The 19,249-nt window shown below is 32.6% G+C and overlaps 1 protein-coding gene across 2 annotated transcripts in view; it reads left to right on the top strand.

Annotated features, from left to right (window-relative positions):
- LOC145254352 (phosphoribosylformylglycinamidine synthase-like) overlaps nucleotides 1-19,249 on the top strand; it is a 99,606-nt gene that overhangs the window by 59,761 nt on the left and 20,596 nt on the right. For both annotated transcript variants that reach the window (XM_080113017.1, XM_080113018.1), the window contains exons 13-17: nucleotides 2,817-2,948; nucleotides 5,457-5,561; nucleotides 8,920-9,045; nucleotides 15,828-16,008; nucleotides 18,451-18,534. In XM_080113017.1, coding sequence (XP_079969143.1) covers nucleotides 2,817-2,948; nucleotides 5,457-5,561; nucleotides 8,920-9,045; nucleotides 15,828-16,008; nucleotides 18,451-18,534 — 628 coding nt within the window. The remainder of the gene's footprint in view (nucleotides 1-2,816; nucleotides 2,949-5,456; nucleotides 5,562-8,919; nucleotides 9,046-15,827; nucleotides 16,009-18,450; nucleotides 18,535-19,249) is intronic.

The following is a 19,249-nucleotide window of genomic DNA, read 5'->3' as shown; positions in this document are numbered from 1 at the left end:
TGCTAAATAAAGATCCAATCCCAATAGCACACTTGCGGTTATATCATGCTGTTTTGATGTACGATCATCTAGGACAAGCTGGATTTTTATCTTATCTTCACGCCAAAACCTGTCAAAGGCTTTAAATATGTCTAGAGCTATTGATCTAGCCTCCCCTGTCTTATTCAGTGCATGGTATATCTTTATTACATTAATCTATTAACTAAATGAGACAATTAGTAAAAAACTAAGTTTTGCAAAAAAAAAAAAAAAAAGTCGGAGAGTTCGAATCGTAACAAAAGGGAGGTAAATATTTTCTGAAAACAAAATCTTTGACCAATTTAGCAAAAGCTCAGTTTTTACTAATTGTCTTCAAAAACTGTTTCAATTAATAATTTATTTTCTGCCTTATCATTTTTCATAATTTTTGGATATTTTCTGCGACATGTTAATTAAGTAGATACCAGTGGTTTTACTTGAAATTAAATGTTTTAATTTTCGAATTTCACTATTATGATGAAAAAGAGCCCGATGGTATGTCGATGGGGCTCTTTTTTTTAAACTTACAATTTTGAAATGACCTGAAATGCATATTTAAACACAAGTGCAAAACATGTAATGAAAACGAATCATTGAATTAAAAAACAGTAAAAAGAAGATGTGGCGTCGCTAACAAGAAAGAGAAAGCAGCCAATTTACCAAATCATGTTTGACAAAATCCTCATCTCCAAAAAATACGAAAAAGATAATGTCATTGAAATTTAAATTTAATGTTTATTTAGAGCTTATAACAAGTTTCAGCAATAAATATGAAAATACTTTGCCTTTGGGACAAGATCACAGTGTAGTATCTGTTCTTCAGATGCTGCACTTCAATTTCTTGTTCTCTGTCAGTGGAGGAGAAATCCTTCACGACTGAGACAATTTTAAATTTTTGTTCCTTTTCTCCACGTTAAAAAACGACCCTGGTGTCTAACTCTGTCCCGTGGGGAGGCATTGTAAATAAGAACAAGTTTCACTTTGTTGAGAAAGAGAGAAAAAACACAGTTAAAGAGAGATAATTCCATGTGCATGTTCAGTTGTACAAAGTTATCTCCCTTAGACAGTGACTAACTTGATAAAATATTATGAGTTTGGTATTATTTTTATAACAACATGCTTTATCACATTTTTATCATTTGATAATCAAAGTTTTCAAGTTTGTGAAATTAAAAAATTATATATATTGAGCATTAATTTTATTTGTCTTTAAGGTTCTATATTTGAATTTCTGAAAGAAAATGATCACTCATATTCAATAAAATTTTTTTTATTCAATTCACAAATGTTTCAAATCTAATTTATAATCTTATCATTTGATTCCCAATCAATAATAATAAAAAAAAATAAAAAAAAACCTATTGTGTAATGACATTTAGAGTGTGTTTTTTTCTTTTTTCTATTGTTGCATACATTCACGAATTATTGTCTCTAGATTTTGGAAGTAATTAATTATATATTTCTATTCACTCCTAAACTAATGTTCCAATTATGGAATATATATTCTAGGTAATACAGTGAGTAATGTGAGCACATTATTTTGTTTGTAAATTTAATCATTTAGGGGTTATAACCCCTGTCCCCTCTCCATCAAATTTTTACTTATATCTATATAATTATAAAACTCTGTGGATCTTGCTTGCTTTCTTGCATCTTGTCTTCACTGATCGGGCAATTCTATCTTTTAAAAAACGGGATGACAGATGAATATATATATATATATATATATATATATATATATATATATAAATAAATGTTAGAGGTACAGAATTTATATATAGTTTTAAAAATAATAAGCGGAAGTTTCTCAAGAGCTCTTTCGGCTATCATCTCGTCAGGAGAAAATCGATAGCGAACAAAATAATATTGTGCCGAAAAATAAAGAGTTCTAATGGGGAACTTATTGAATGTGCCAAAAGTACGGGGACACTAAACACTTAAATATCATATTTGAGAGTATCCTATAACCGGGCAATGCCGGACGGCCTGCTAGTAATGTATAAAATTTTAACTGGACGTTTAAGGTTTAACTAGATGTGGATGTGCCAATAATATGTATATGCAGGTTAAACTCCTAAATTAGTGAACTTATCATCACGGATCATGGCATATATATTCTAGACAATCTGATTAATAACATCCTTGCATTATTTTTTCTTTTGTAAACTTTATCATTTAATGGAAGAAATAAAGAAAATATCATAAATATTGCTTGTTTATATGGGTCGTGAGATGGGTATTTTGTTAATAGTTATATATGATACTAGCTGGGGTGGGTGACGCCCGGATTTGCCTGGGCGTAAAATATGCTTAAATATATTTTAATTCGTCCAGATTTTTTTATATATTATTATAGAGTCGTGATTTCAAAAGTGAAAAAAAAAATGTATTTAGGTGCCATCAGCTAGAATCGAAACCAAAACTGTGGCATTCAAAGCTGTACCAACGTGACACGCATATAAATTGATTAAAAATTAAAAATAAACTAAGATGAATTTACAAAATGTTTAAACGATTTTATTTCAATTTTGACCCATTTTTGACCCCTTAAAACAATTTTAACCCTTAAAAACAATTTTAACCCTTAAAAACAATTTTAACCGGCTAAAAACCCATAAAAGAACGTCCCGTAAAAATCCAATCAATGCAACTTTTAGTTTTGGAGGAGATAGACTTTGAAAATATGGAGACAGACAGACATATAACTGTTTATATATTAGATTATTATAATTCACTGTTGTAGATGGATGTTACAGCTATCATGAAATAATCATTAATTGTTATTTACTTTTTTCCAGGAATTTAAACTTGATCGTATCAACTCTGAATTGAAGCCCTTAATTCTTCCCAGTGACCTGACTCTTAAGAAGGCAATTGATCGAGTACTGAGACTCCCTTCTGTAGCCAGTAAGCGATACTTAACAAATAAGGTAAGTGATGTATATTTCATATCTTCATACGTTACGGTAGCCGTTATGCCATTACTTTTTAACTATGTCATTACATTTCAACCATTCGGACCCACACGTTGTCTGGTACTGTCGAACAGGAACAAACAAATAAAAATAAAAAGAAAGCAGTAAAAATCCAACTATGCATTTCTTTTAAAATGAAAAGCATTTTTTTCTGTGGTTCTTCCAACAATAACGCATTTCATTATCTTTCAAAAGTCTTACAATGCTCTACCATATAACATGTGCTTTTTAAAAGTCTCTTTCCCTGCAACCTGATGCTAGCCATAGCCAACACTTTCTAGCACTTGACTTCTCATGTTCATCTCCCCGGGCATGCACTTTGCTGGACCCCATGCTCTGTTTTTTCTGTTTTTTTTCTCCTCTTTCAGCATGTACACACTTGCTTTAATTTGCATATGTGCTAAGATGGCTGCTGCTAATATTTTTGCTAGTCAGCTATCCTATGGCTACTGCTGATTTTCTTATACGCGTGCCATATGTGCTATGTTACAATACTTTATGTACAAGCTTAACAGCTGTATTCTTGCAGACGTTTGTTTGGTTTATATAACTAAGTGATAAAAACTATTTTTTTTCTTTTATGAATCAACAACTTATTCGCGTAAACAAAGGTATAAAAAATAACTATTCCATAATTATCGATTAGCGTTACTGCTGTCGGCCAAGGAAAGAGTCTACCAAGCATGTGTGATATATGGATGTGAAACCTGACGTGTAACTATTGGCAACATGCGTTGCATGTAAAGAAATGATATGCGAATGATATGATGGATGTGTAATGTGAATCTTAAAGACATGCTTAGATCTGATGACTTCAGAGGATAATTAAATCTGGACAGTATAGCGAGATGTGTACAAACATCATTGGTATGACCCCGTTGACAGTTTTGGGTTCATAGAAGTAGAGGACCGACAAAGAAAAACGTGAAAAAGTGATAAGCATCGACTTGAGATAAAGAGCTATAAATGAAAATCTGACCCGAAATAGGTTTAGTTCGGAAGTTAGTTTCTAAAAGCCGTTAACCTGAATATGATGATAAAGACTTGGAGAAATTTAATATTCTGGTAAATTTGTTTATGACGTAGATCTTAATAGATTTTATATTCTAATCATTTTATCTTGTTGCTAAATATATAACGTGACCATTACACTCGGACCGTGTTCATTATGGCTTGAACCTCTCTCGGACCCCCACTGGGAAAAAACAAATAAAAATAATTAAATCCGATTCGGCTTTTCTTTCTGTTTCAGCAAAATTCATTTATTAGCATTACTTTTTAAACCATGCGTCTCGTTTGTTCTAACTTTCCATTTCGTCTGCCATGAGATTAACAAAATTCCGCCGTCTCGACACCAGCTTAAAAGTCTCTCATTCATCTCACCCGGCATGCGTTTTTCTTTCTGCCTCTTGCCACGTGGTGCATTTTTCTCTTCTTTTTTTTTTTTTTCTTCTAATGTAAGCCGGTATACATTTGCTAATTTGCATAGTGTCCTAACAGCTGCTGCTGCTTATACTTTGGCTAGCCATCTATCCTTTGGCTGCTGCTGCTGCTATTTTCACATACACTCATACGTGCTCTGTTGCTAAATGAACAAAATGCAAATGAGAATGCAGTTTAAAACTTTCCTCATCAAAAATAACAAATATAACAAAAATAAGTTTAATGTGTTGGTTGTATAGTAAATTATCTCTATAACGATTTATCTGTTTATCGCTGTCACATATATATAATCATGTTTGTTGTACTTCTACAAAGCTGTGTGCTGCTAAATCAATATATACACTTTGGCTTGTTCCAGCCGTTTTGACAATCAAACACGGAGACAGTTTCATAAACAAAACTGTATTTATTTAATGATTATTTTGCTTGTCAGTGGTCGTAGGACATATCGAGCAAGGGCTGTGAAAGGTGGAGGTTGGGGGTGACGAACTAACGGCGTAATGATCATGTGCCTCTCTCCGTCTCTCTCTTTCTCTAGCTCTCTTCTCTTAACTCCGAACTCTGCTTGTATATATTCAAACTAATACTTTGTGTTTACATCATTCAACTATACAAAGACCTAGCACATGACTTACAGTCACGTTTTCTTGCCAAATTTATTGTTTTTATCTCCAGGTTTGACAAACCTATTTTATTTATTTCCTGGTTATTGTTTCTAAGTTAACCAAAATATTTTACTGAAAATTTCTTTCTTTCAAAACATTCTCTCTGCATACCTTTTTCTACATAACAGTTAAGAAAATAATAATAATATTCATTATCTAACATTTTAATAATAATAGTCGATTTTTCTAAATTGGCTATCAGCAAGGCAACCCGACATCACTCGGCATAATATAACACATTCTTGTACTGTTTATAATGTGCTTTATATGTTCAAATTCAAAATAAAAACTTTGGTATGAAATAACTTACAAAAGGGTTAATACACTGTAAAACATTTTTTAAAATCTGTTTCAGGTTGATCGATGTGTGACTGGACTTATTGCTCAACAACAATGTGTCGGTTACCTCCACACACCTTTAGCTGATGTTGCAGTGACTGCTCTTTCTCATTTTGATACTGTAAGATATCAATGTTCATTTTGTGATTGATTCCTTCTGTTTTTTAACCCTTTAATGACTTGAATTATGATGTAGATGATTAAAAAAATATTTATTATTAATTTTAGTTAGTTTAAAGATTATGATTGTCTTCAAACTGGAAAAATTATGAAGTTCAATAGTTAAATTACTTCTGAGAATTTTTGCATTTCATAAACTTAACTTGATTATTATCCATAATGCTTGAAAAAAAGTATTTTTATGACAACAAACGAAATCCTCCGCTCTCCGAGACAGATAGCGGCATACTGAATGTAAGCAATGGACAGTTGCAATCTAGAGATCTCTGGCATCTACCCAGATACTGAACTAATACGTACAAGGTGTGTTTGGATCAATTCTCACTTTATTTATAATATTATATTCATTTATTTACAACTGAACAAATTAGTTCAACCAGGTCATAAAAGGTTAACTTTGTTTTTCTACTTGACTAGTGATGATTCTTTTCATTTTTACCATGTATTATTTATTATTAACTAACAGGGCTACCCGACATTGCCCGAGGCCATAAAAAAATAAACTAGTGTGTGCAACATCTTTATATAAAACTTTTATCTCTCTCCCTCTCTTTCTCTAGCTATCTCTTTATTGTTTTCTCGTCCCGATTTTCCCACCCAGGCATGTATGTTTATCCAGTGTAAAGGAAATAATTCTGTGCAAAATATCAGACTTACTTCCTTCTACATGATAACATCAAAAATCATGTTTACTTGTTGATAACATTAAATGATATAAATGACCATTTGACCTCTCCAAGAATATATCATGTGGTGCTTCTATATTGAATGAACGAATCAAAATATTGAATTTCAAATAAAACAAATGATATGTACATAACTGTCATGGCGCAAATAGTAACACATCTAAAAATTATGAAAACTTATGAGGTAGAAACATAATTATTAATAAAAAAAGAAATTTTTGAAATGAAGCGAAATAACTATATTATGCTTACTATAAAAGAGACAACTTGACAGGGGAGATAATTAAGTTCTGTTGCTTACGTCACATTATAAATATAATTCAAATTGTTGGTTATAGTCAGCTTGTGTATTTCCTAACTTCCAGCATAGTGCTACCGGAAGCAGTGATAAGACAAATCAGTTCCTTCACTTTCTGTTGCAATATTTTTTATATATTATGGGAGTATAACCCCTGAAAGTTGGGAGATTCTATTTATAAACATTGCCGATAGGAACTGATAAATCAAATTAATTCATGTTTTGTTATCCAGAAACCAGAATTACTTCAAAGAAATTGAATCTTTTAGCATTCTAGCACATGATTTTTTTCATGTCAACACGAGAAGAATCTTTTGTTCTTTGCTTGCAAAATCATAAAGTCTAGAACCTGTACAGAACAGTGACCCACTGAAAATTCTTCATCTCCAGGACTTGTACAGAATAGCTGCCCATCGGAAACTCTTGTAAAAATTAAACATGGCTTCCAATTCAAGAATTTTTTTGTTCCTCAATATTTCTATTGTGAAGCGATTTATTGAATAATATATATAAGAAAAGAACATTATTGAAAAATATACAATAAAAATAACAAAATTATAAAAAGATAAAAATAATGCAATTAGTCTTTATTTGCACTTTTAATAGCAAAATTAAAAAATAAAAGTTTTTTATTTTATTTGAAATATTATAAGAAATATATGTTTATGAAATTATAAAAAATACACTTTTTTAAATTTTAAGAGTAAGTTTATTATTTGAATTTATATAATAAATATATGTTTATGAAAGTATAAAAATAAAATTATTGAAACTAAAATAACAAATGAAATTATTGAAATCAAGATTTCGAACATTGTAAAAACACGTATCCAATACATAATATATCCAAGATAGTTAAAAAATATTTAAAAAAATGTTTTCAATATAGCAAAAAGTGTTTTCAATAATTCTTAAAAACAAACAAAACTAATTTCAATAATTCTTAATTAAAATAAGACTGAAAAAACTTTTCAATGATTATTAAATAAAAAAGAATGATTGGAAAAACGTAATAAAAAAAAGAGTACATGCACAGAGGAGATGTAGGCGTGAAAGAAAAAGTGAAGGAATTGATTTGCCTTGTAAGCCTTTCCAGTAGTAGCCAAGCTTGAAGTTCGGAAGTACATTAGCTGACTATAACCATAGCATTAAATGACTATTTGACCCTCAGAATAAATCATGTGGTGCTTCATATTGAATGAACACATTAAAATATTAGATTTCAAGTTAAACAAATGATACCTACGTAATTGTCATGGCGCAGATAGTAACATATCCAAAAATTATGAAAACTGATTAGGTAGAAAAATAATTATTAAGGAAAAAAGAAATTTGTAAAATGAAGCAAAATCACTATATTACACTTACCAAAAAAAAAAAAACACCGGTTGACAGGCGAAATAATTAAGTTGTGTTTACATCACATGATAAATGTAATTCAAAATGACGGACAAAATTTTATTCCCCATCTGAACTTTATAAAAAGCAGTTTTTCATGAATAATTATTTTTCTACCTTATTGTTTTCCGTGATTTTTAGATACGCTACTATTTGCAACATGACAATTACGTAGGTACCATTTGTTCTACTTGAAATTAAATATTTTGATTTTAGATTTTATTCATTCAATATAGAAGCACCAATAATTTTTTTTTTCTAAATTTTAGGTATTATTTTTGGGAGGTTACACCAATTAAAAATACCCACTTTGTAGGTGTTTGTTGCGTATTTTTCAAGTTTTAACAGGATATAAATAAAAATATTTACCCTTTATATAATACATAACTACATTAACCAAAATACATTATGTAATATATTTTTAAAGAATGTTTTGTTTGATAGCTTTTTAAGCCATTGAAAATACAAAGCTTTTGTTTTAATTGAAAAAAAAGATTTTACAATATATATATATTAATGCAACATGTTTAATATTTACACTGTTCATATGTAAACAGAATGGTCTCAATTATTCTAGATTTGACTGAAATATTCATTAAAAAAAATTATTTATAATGATGAAAATCGCATCTCAATGTTATCCTCATTTTTATAGTTGTTGTTTCACCATATTTTGACCAACTGTTCTTCTGGCCTTCTTCAAGTGGTTTACCGTGACAGGATAGGAATGCTGAGTCTTTTAACTGTATCCCCAGTAATTACTACCTTCCATAGTTGTCTCTGATACAGTTTTAATTTAGCTACCCTAAATATAGCAAATATTAAAATGCACGCTTATTGACGTGATAAAAAAAAATGTATATTACAATTTGTTAACTGTGAATCAAGCTATCTTTTTTGTTTGTAATTCAATTTAGGTTGGATCTGCTACAAGCATAGGTGAACAGCCTATCAAAGGTTTAGTTGATCCTGCATGTGGTGCCCGCATGACTGTAGGGGAATGTCTTACAAACTTGGTATTTGCTAAAATTACAGATCTTAAGGTGAGTTTGTACTTTACGTAATCATTTTAAAGCTTTGACTTTTGAAAATTGTTATTTTCACATATTAAGTTACATATATGACCTGATCGCGGGGAGAAAGACAGAATCAATGCACAACGTGTATGTGATTAATCATCAGTAAAACAAAACGTTTGCAGTAGTTTTTGATCCGTGGCAGAATACACAAATACTGTTACAATATTGTCATTTATGTAATTTATGGTTCACACTTTTAACAAAATGCATTCCAATTGTATGTACACACTGATAAGTGTTTTTTTTTATAATTAAATGAATAGACACTTGTTAAATGAACATCAAATTTTATTTATGTTACAGTGATAGTACGATAAAAGAGAGATTTCAGGTCAGTATGTGGGTGGTGGGTGGTTGCCGGTGTGGCGAAGGCAGAAGTGTCACTCTGGCTTTCTCTCTTGCTCTGTCTGACTGACTGCCTTTGTTTATGTCCTACATTGACATCACCCACATTCCTTGATTGGAATCTAATTGTTCGCTAATTTTGACATTCAATTTGAAATTTTGTTTTATTGCTCCACACTTTTAGCAATTCCAATCAAGTTAAAATATCGTCTTTCATTGCTTCATTGCTTCATTGCTTCATGATTCGGATTCTTTGATCGGAATGTAGGATTGATGTCATTGCCAGCAATTCAATTTACATCTGGTTTTGACCAGATTCAACATTTTCCGGCATTGTCCATCACCTATGCAACAGGGGGAAGAAAGGAAAATTATTTGTTGCTGTGGTAGAAAAGCGAGGTCTTGCTGTAAATGTTTTAGCATGAAAGCATTTTCATCATTCTGCTGTATATAAGAGCTGCGTTTCTTCATCCCATGTGCATATGTAGCTTTGTCCACTTTCTTATCCTTTGACAAGACAACATCTCCACAAACTGTCCTTGCTACTGGAATCTCTGTCAGACAATGACAATGATGATGACAATCGATCAAACCTTGTTTCCAAACAATGATGATAATAGACTGTTCATCATCATTGTTTACATCTTGTCTACTGTCAGTTGTATATCATACCAACGACCAAGATAACAACATCAACAGCAGGGAGGTGATGGTGGCTCAGTGGATAATATTAACAACTTGGGCATGCCAAGTTCAAACCCAGTTCGTTCCACAGAAACACTTTTACTTAAAGACATTGTTAACCTTCACATGGTCTTTCTCGTAAGTACCCAATATCCTTTTAGGAAGAATTCTTAATAGAAGGATATCATGGAGACGAATGCCAATAAATTATCATTACGAATGCGGGCGAATAGTATATACACGCAATGGTTTCTGTAATCAAACAACTTGTAAAGTCAACAAAGTTTTATTTACATTACAGTGATAGCAGAACAAGAGAGAGTTCGACTTGGTGTGTGAGTGATGTATGGTTGTCAGTACAGTGACGGCAAAAGTGTGTCGGTTGGCTTTTTTTTTTCTCTCTCTCTCTTCTCTGTCTCTGACTGGCTGCCTTTATTTATGTCTTATATTGACATCAACCCACATTCCTTGATCAGAATCTGATTGTTAATAGAAGGTTTATATTTAATGGAAGTGACAACATAATAGTAGGCAACGTAGAACGGAAATAAAATAATTTACATCATAAAAATTTAATTGAATCACAGATGATGTAAAATTTAATTCATATGCTGTAATATAAAATATAATTTTAATAACAGTTGATATAAAATTAAAATCAAATTGATTAAATCAACAATAGAACAGTCAAATTGCTCGTTTCAAATTCAAATATTTTCAGAAATGTTGATATATTTTGGAAATTTTTAATTAAAGAATTTGTAAAAGAAATTGAACTTTTTTTAATCTCAGATAAATTCTTTTGTAATCCGTTTCTTAATTTTCTTTTTGAACTGCCTGACATTTCCTATTTAAAAAAAAAATATTTTTAGCGTGTCTTAGACAATAAAAATTTCTGTCAGAATAATTACCATCATATTCAATTTGATGTGCATTTTACATACTGGGATGTATTAAGAAATTGTTTTATTAATCCTTTTTCCTCTCAAACTCATTTTTTATCACTTTCTACCATGTTTGACCTTCTTTTTTGATCTGCCACCTTAACTGTACTACATCTCATGACTCAATAACTCTCATTCATACTTTCGCTGTGACCAAACCAACAAAATTTCCTGTTTTGTACAGATATATTGTAAAAATTTAATCTTCCTTTGAGATCATCAGAACTAAGTCTGTATTTAAGACTCATATTACACATTCATCATATCATTCTCATATTATTTCTCTCTATGCAATGCATGTCCTCAACCCTCATTGATCAGGTTTCACTTCCATACATCATCACATTGCATATACATGTCTGATAGACTCTTCCCTTGGTCGCTGGTTAGTAATATCAGAAGTTCCCTAAACTTACGAAGTGCCTTCAATAAGTTCTCAGACTTTTTTCCTATGACTACATTTATTAATAGTACACACATGAAACTTAAGTCCCCTTCAAAGTAATCTGCTCCAGATGAAATGCACATATTGTACCATTCCAAAAACTTCTGGAAGGCTCCATGGAAGTCTGCTTGTGTGAGCGTGTCAATGACCCTCATCACAGCCTTTTTTGTCTTCTCAATTGTCTCAATGTGAGCCTCTAAGGTTTTCCTTGAGGTTAGGGAATAGCTAAAAGTCACAGGGAGCAAGGTCTGAATAATAGGGAGGGTAAGGAACTGTCTTGATGCGCATCTTTGTCAAATAGTCTGTGACAAGGATGGAGTTAAGGACTGGTGCATTTGCACAAATCTTCTGCATCTTCAGTTCCTCACAAATAATTTTGTGTACAGAGAATGCCAGTCCAGAAATTACCAAGTTTGACGGTATTTGTTTTGTATATTTTTAGTTTTATCAGATATATAAATATATATAATAGACTAATAGAGGTACCCGGCATTGCCTAGGTCGTATAAGACAAAGAGAAGAAACATAAACGCATGTAAAAAAAAAAATTGTGTTCCTTTTCAGCGTCTTAAATTGACTTTTCAACAAATATTCATAAATTCATTAAAAAGGTTTAATATCAATTCTTTCTTTGTTGCATATGGATTTATTGTATCGTGGTAATTTTTAAATAGCATTTTCAAATTGAAATCAAGTTTTACGCATAGTAAAAAGTTATGTTCAGCGCATCACAAACCGTACAATGTTTATAAGTGTGTCAGGACAAAAAAAAAAGTGTGTACATTTTCAGCGTCCCAAATTCACTTTTCAAAAAATAATATAAGAAAAAAAAAAAACAACAAATCTTTTAACCCTGTTTCAATGTAAAAGCTTACCAAACTAAACATTTTAAGAAGTATATTAAAAAATAAAAAACAAAACATCCACCATAAATCCTTAGACAACGATGTCCAATTTCTACTGTACACTCTTTAACCCTTATCCTTGAGTGGCCTCTTGGCCTTGATAATGTGGTGATGCCTATGTAAAAAAAAAAAAAAAGGTGAAGCAGTTCATGCATGAACCCCTGTTGAAATTGTTTAGAATGAGACGATTTTACATGCCCCCCTCCCCACTCTCGGCCATCAGATTCTGCGATCGTTAAAGTAGAAAAAAATGAATATTTTGTTCAAAATTTCACATATTATGCGTCCAAGTCCTTGTCCTTTAAGACAGTACCAGAATCAGTCTTATCTGATTTGGATTTCAAAAGTTTTAGCGAGACATACAAACACACTAATGAACATCTCACCTTTATATAATGGGTGCCCGGCGTTGCCCGGGTGTTTGTAGGCGTGTTGTGTTACAAAAAAATAAAAAAAACTGGTAGTAAGCAGGCAGGCTCAAACCCGTGATGCAAAGGTGGAAAAGAAAGTGAAAGAAAATCTGACGTCTTACCGCTACTCCATGACGTGACTGGAAGTGTAAAGCGTTCAAATTTAGTGTAGTCAATCAGAAACAAACGATAACATTGCTTTTAAACCTCCCGTGAAAGCAAATTAGACAAAAGGTTGTTTTTAATTTGGAGGGAAAACCAGCTCCCCCAAAAAAGGGGGCACTCTGGCAGTATCCAAATGAATAAGTATGAAGGGTTTCCCCTACATTGACCAAGGACTAATTACAGAACAGATACTACCCAGGCAAGGGCCAGGCGTTGGCGTTTGCGTTCTAATAGTTTTGCTTTATTTATACGAAAAAGACAAACAAACAGCCGACATGATGGCATGGCAGCAATTTTGTTTAACTCGATTAAAAAAAGATGGAGACGATGTCTGTTTGCGAATCTGAGATATTACGATCTGGGAAGTATGCGAAAACTTCTCGCGGAATCTAACCGACCTAACCCTAACCCTAACCGATGCAAGGACCGCAATGCAAAAAGCCTTTCGTGGACATACACAAACGCTCGCGCCCATTTGTCTTTTATATAATAGACTAGCGGGGGTACCTGGTGTTGCCCGGATGTTTTGATGTGTGTGTGCTCTTAAATAAAAAAGAAACGGGGAGGGGGTAAAAAAAGTTTTGGTAATTAGGTAGAATTGAACCTGAATCCCGGAGGTGAAGTTGGAAAATAAAATGTGAAAAACACGACACGTTAACCGCTCGCCCAGCAAGAATGAATTAAGAGAATGGACAGGTGCCTGCATTAAATGACGTCAAGTGGAAGTCGTAGAGTTAACATTTTGTGCGAGCGTTACAACGACGACCTAAGCAATAGCTATTCAGCAGTGAACATTTTCTGCGGGACAGTTTTTAATGAGGTCAATAACCCGGTTTGTTTGTTTTTACCTAACTTTGGGGAAAAACAGCTCCCCCGTTTATTAGAGGAGTGGCTGGTCTTGAAATAAAAGCAACCATCTGATATGACGACGGTAAGCCGACATTGACCAAATGTTACATCGCTTTCTAGACCAGGATTCAAATCGTGTTTCGCTTTTTTTATACTGAAAAACAAAAGCAAACATGCGGCGATCCCAAAATATTGAATATTTAACGTTTTAAAGTCGGGCAAATTAAATAGACAGGCGACCCCTGTTGTTAAGTTGGAGATATTATCATTTAGATGTGATATAAAAAGTTTTAAAAATGAGTGACGGCCTCGAGAAGCTGCCGGAAAAAAGCTTTTTGCAGACATACACAAAAAGCGAACATACATACAAACACACATTTTCGCTTTTATATATATAGAAAAATAAGATAATTTCGGGCCTTGTCTTGTTATTAAATTTATGTGTCTTCTGTCTCATCATGTTACATAGTGAGGGCCATTCTAAGGCGAGAACTTGAATACCTACTAGACACTATTGTTGAGTGTTTAAGGTCTCTCTGTACAGACATTTGTCAGGACAACCTGGCATGAGGATACACATGGTATTTGCAGCCCAAATATCTCCTTGCTATGGTTAACCCACACTAACTTTTACAAGGAATGGTGCACCTTCTCCAAATGATGTTACCTCAAGTAACAGCATGAAGCTAGATACTTCATCAGACTAGATGAATTCTTGTCCTGGAATCCAGTAAAACCAAAAAACCCAAAAGAAAGATATACTATAGCATATCAAAATGGTTAATTGAGGAGAAGGAAAATTATGTTCTCGGCTTCTTTACTAAATCAGTGTTTGAAAGATAAAGAACTTTAACGGAACATTCAAATATCTATGTATTTCGTAGTTTATGGACAATTAATCAGAAATTGGGAAAATCGCAACATTTGGTGGTATCGGAATTAGAAAACTTTGTGCCTGTTTTTCAATACCAAAACAATTTTTTGATTGTCTTTTTTATTTGATTTTGTTTAAAGCAAAATTTTCCATTGCTCGTAGCAATGATAAAATAGTAAATATTTCTTGATTTTAAACTACTAGTAAAACTAAAATCTATAGATCATCTGCCACAAATGTATTTTTACGTTTAGGAGAATATCTGCGCATTTAACATGTATTTTTACAGTAATCTGGCGAAAAATAACAACTTTATGGTTAAATATTTAGAGATTTATAAAAAACTAGCGAGGGGTACCCGGCGTTGCCCGGGTGTTTAGAGGTGTGTGTGTGTGTGTGGGGGAGGGTTTAAAAAAAAAAGTAAGTATGAGGATCGAACCCGAACCCTTGAGGAAAAGTTGTAAATTAAAGTGTGAAAAAAAAACGTGCGACGTTAACGATTGTGCCACCGCAAGATGCTAACGGAAACACGTTTGAATTTATGTAATTACTTGGATTTAGCAGGTGCCCGTTTTAATGAGTTAATGAGGTCAAGTTTGACTGCGGGATAGTATTCATTTACTGCTGAACGCCCCCCCCCCCCAAGATGTTATAGGAAAAAGACTAACCCACATGTGGCGAGCGACAAATATTGAATATTTATCCTCCCGAAATCGAGCAAATTAAATAGACAGGCGAGCTTCATTGTTAACTGTGAGATATTACGATTTATATGTGATATAAAAAGTTGTGAAGCGAGTGACCGCTTCTCTGAAAAAAGCCTTTTGTTGACATACAGAAAAAGCGAGCACACACACATACATACATACATACATACATTTTCGCTTATATATATATAGATTGTAATTGGAATCAGGAATTTAGTACAGAATTTGTAATTGTGTTGGAATCAGGAAAAATATTGGAATTGTCCATCACAAGTATCTCATATAGAGATCAAGTGTTAGACCCAGGTGGAGGGCCCCTTGATTTCTGAGAACTTCGACTGAAGTAAAATGAAACAGTTTATTATTTGTTCTCCTGTTTTTAGTAATTAAAAATCACCGTTAATGTCTTTTGTCTTAGGATGTGAAATGCAGTGGCAATTGGATGTGGCCAGCTAAACTTCCTGGCGAAGGTGCTGCCTTGTATGATGCTTGCAGAGCTATGTGCAGTGTGATGAAGAAACTTGGTATTGCCATTGATGGCGGCAAAGACTCCCTCAGCATGGCAGCACGTGTTGGGTCACAAACTGTAAAAGCTCCTGGTAAGTAATACCCATACTTTTAAATCCTAGTACTATTTACTTCCAAACCCCTAAACTCTGGTTGACTCAAGCAATGTGTAGAAATTCCTGTAAGTTTTAGTTTTAAAGAAACTTACCGTAGGTTGATTTTAAAAAAAAAATTGTATTTCCATTTTCTTTATTGAAATTACTATACGATAAATATTTTTTCTCATGATGGTTTCTTTTTTTCCAGTGTTTTAAAATTTAATCAGCATATTCTAGCAGCTTACATAAGTTGCTAGTATATGCTGACACAACATTCACAAAGAAGCGAGCCATTCTCTTCATAAATATCAAAATGTTATTTTTAAAATTTTACTGAATGTTGCTATTTTTAATTATAGTGCACCAGAATTGATGTAAGAAATTTATTTTATTTTAGTCTCAGACAAATTCTTTTGTAATGTATTTCTTTCTTAATTCACTTGAGTTGTAAGCCATGTTTAGTTTCAGAAGAGTTTCCGATGGGTAGTTATGCTATACAAGTCCTGGAGATGATGAATTCTCAGTTTCCTCGTAACTCCTAAGTGCTACCTTTTAATTGACTAAAAGTCATGGGGTTTTCTTTCTGAATTATCACGGTGGTAAATGGCTTAAAATCACTTGGCAACCCTTTAAGGACCATGGAGATTAAGAGACGGTCGCTAATAACTTTGCCAGACATTTTAAATGAATTTGCTGTTGTTTCAGCCCTTATAATCTGTAATCATCTCCGCTTCCACATGTTTTAGAGATGTCAGTTCAGTATATAAAGAGATACTTTTGGGTTTTCCTTTTGATAAATAATGCTCTCTTAATATGTTCAGTGCTTTGCAGCCATTGTCCAGGGCTTCTCGCATTACCAGAGATTGACTTCTGTCATCTAAGCACTGTATTGTTTCTCCGATTTATCGGAGAGGGACCTATGTTTTCATTGGTGTCCATCTATGCGTCCGTGCATCCGTTAGTCTGGACGATTGCCAGATAACCGCCCGTTAGTTTTTCTCACATTGTATTTCATTAAATAGATGTGCACAGTAAAAAAATTTTTTTTGCAAACATTCTCATTGCGTCCTCAGGGTCTCAAAAGAGGTAAAAAATGACACCTTTTACCTCATAACTTTTGATCCATCCATTAGATTTTTCTGAAACTTGGCCAAAATGTGGAGCCCATTGTTCTTAATATCAATCCAGTATGGGTGACCCTGGCAAAATTCTCATTCGCGTCCCCGGGAACTTTTAGTGTTAAAAACGCCCCTTTTTGTGGCTCTTTTTTTCATATTTCTCAACAAAAACTTGATATGTCTGACTATATAGTGTTTTTTTATGGTGGTCAACTCAAATATACATATGTTAAGATCTGAAATTGACTTTCAAACTAGCCTATCTCTGGCCAGGTCTTTATTTATCCTTTTTCTCAAAGAAAAACAACAAAAAAGTGTTATTCCATATGTTAATCTGATCTGAACAGAAATTTTATAAAATTTTCACTCTTCTAAAAAACTATGATGTTAGTTTAAAACTTTTATTCCCTAACAAATACATAATTCATTAAATGCTGAATATTCCATTAAAAAAATTATCTTTTGAATTTTATTGATAAAAAAAATTAATGTATTTATTTATTTACAGATTGAATTCTAAATTGAATATTGTATCAAAAATTTCTAGCATTTCTTTCAATTATTCTGGTGCTACCAGATCAGGTTGTCCAAAGATACTGACTTCTTGACCTAAAATACACCAAACATTGATATTATTTTTCCCTATCCTTCTGCAAAACAATATTCTACAAAGCCAAGAACAAAGAATTTTCCTCTACAAAATAGCCAAATGAAATACTGTCAATAAATATTTGAAGATATAAATAACTTGAAACATTTTTTTTTCAAAATTACTGGATTCGACTTGAAATAACCCAAAAATGTTTCATATGGCGTTAAACAAAACATAGCCAAACACCATGAATAAATATTTGAAGATACAAAGAACTTGAAGCATAAATTTTTTTTCCAAAATGACTGAATTCAAGATTAAATAATATGAAAAAGGTTGAGATACTGTAAAACAAACAATCAAAACCAAACACCATGAATAAATATTTGAAGACGTAAAGAACTTAAAGCATAAAAAACTTTTACCAAAATGATTGGATTTGACATTAATTAATCCAAAAAGGGTTGATATGATTTAAAACAAAACAACCAAACCAAACCAAACTAATCCTTCAGTTATCTTGAATTTCTGCATTTCACCAGAATTTTACAATTACAAATCTGTTGTTAGTGATTGTTCTACCTTTTCTTCACTATAAATTGTTCATGTTGCAGACTTCCTCACAGAAGATATCTCTTGTCTTGTGAGAAAGAAAGCCAATCAATAAAAAGGAATCAATATATTTTACATATTTTTATATCATTTGATATTTTTTTATATTCCCAGGTACTTTGGTGGTTTCTGCCTATGTTGGGTGTCCAGATATTGGAGCTACTGTCACTCCTGATTTGAAATGTCCTCAGGGTAAAGGTAAGTTTTGCTTTTATATTTCTTAATAACTCAGAACAGTTTTTGTATATATATATATAACTTGTTGAGATTATTTCTCTGCAATTATATTTTTGTTTCTACGTAAACCTATATAAATAATCAGTCCATAACTTCACCCGCATGAAAAAAGTACCAAAAATAAACAAAAATCTTTGTCTCACTGCACAGATACATTTAATGATGTTAGCTAATACTCTTTAAGTATTTGGAAAGCCGAGTATGATTAGCCTAACTGTAACCAAGCCATAGACTTCCGGATGAACAGATCTCGATTACTGAATGAGCTGACTTAACTGTAAGCAGCTGTGAACTTCTGGGTTGACAGCCGAGGTAGTAGCTAGGGAGAGACCCGAACCTTCAGCTTATGTTCACCTTCCCATTTTCTGGTTTATATAGAATGAAAAAATAAATCAATGACCATCACATTTTATGTGACTTTTATTTCATCATGGAATAATGGGGTTGCTTCGGTCACTTGATAAAGCCATGGTGAGCATCAAAGACGTGGCATCTGAATTCAATGCGGTACTCATCTAACCTGCAACATTACAGGAACCATCACATTCAGGCACGTGCACACATTGCCACAATAGCGAACTAAAGAAAATTTCATAGCTAAAAATAGCTTTAGAACCATTGTTGTAGATATCTATAAATATAAAAGTGAAAATGTATGTATGTGTGTTCGCTTTTT

This window comes from Euprymna scolopes, chromosome 3 (genome assembly GCF_053919585.1).
Source record: "Euprymna scolopes isolate OS-2025 chromosome 3, ASM5391958v1, whole genome shotgun sequence".
NCBI lineage: Eukaryota > Metazoa > Mollusca > Cephalopoda > Sepiida > Sepiolidae > Euprymna > Euprymna scolopes.
This window is presented reverse-complemented; position numbering and strand designations above follow the sequence as displayed.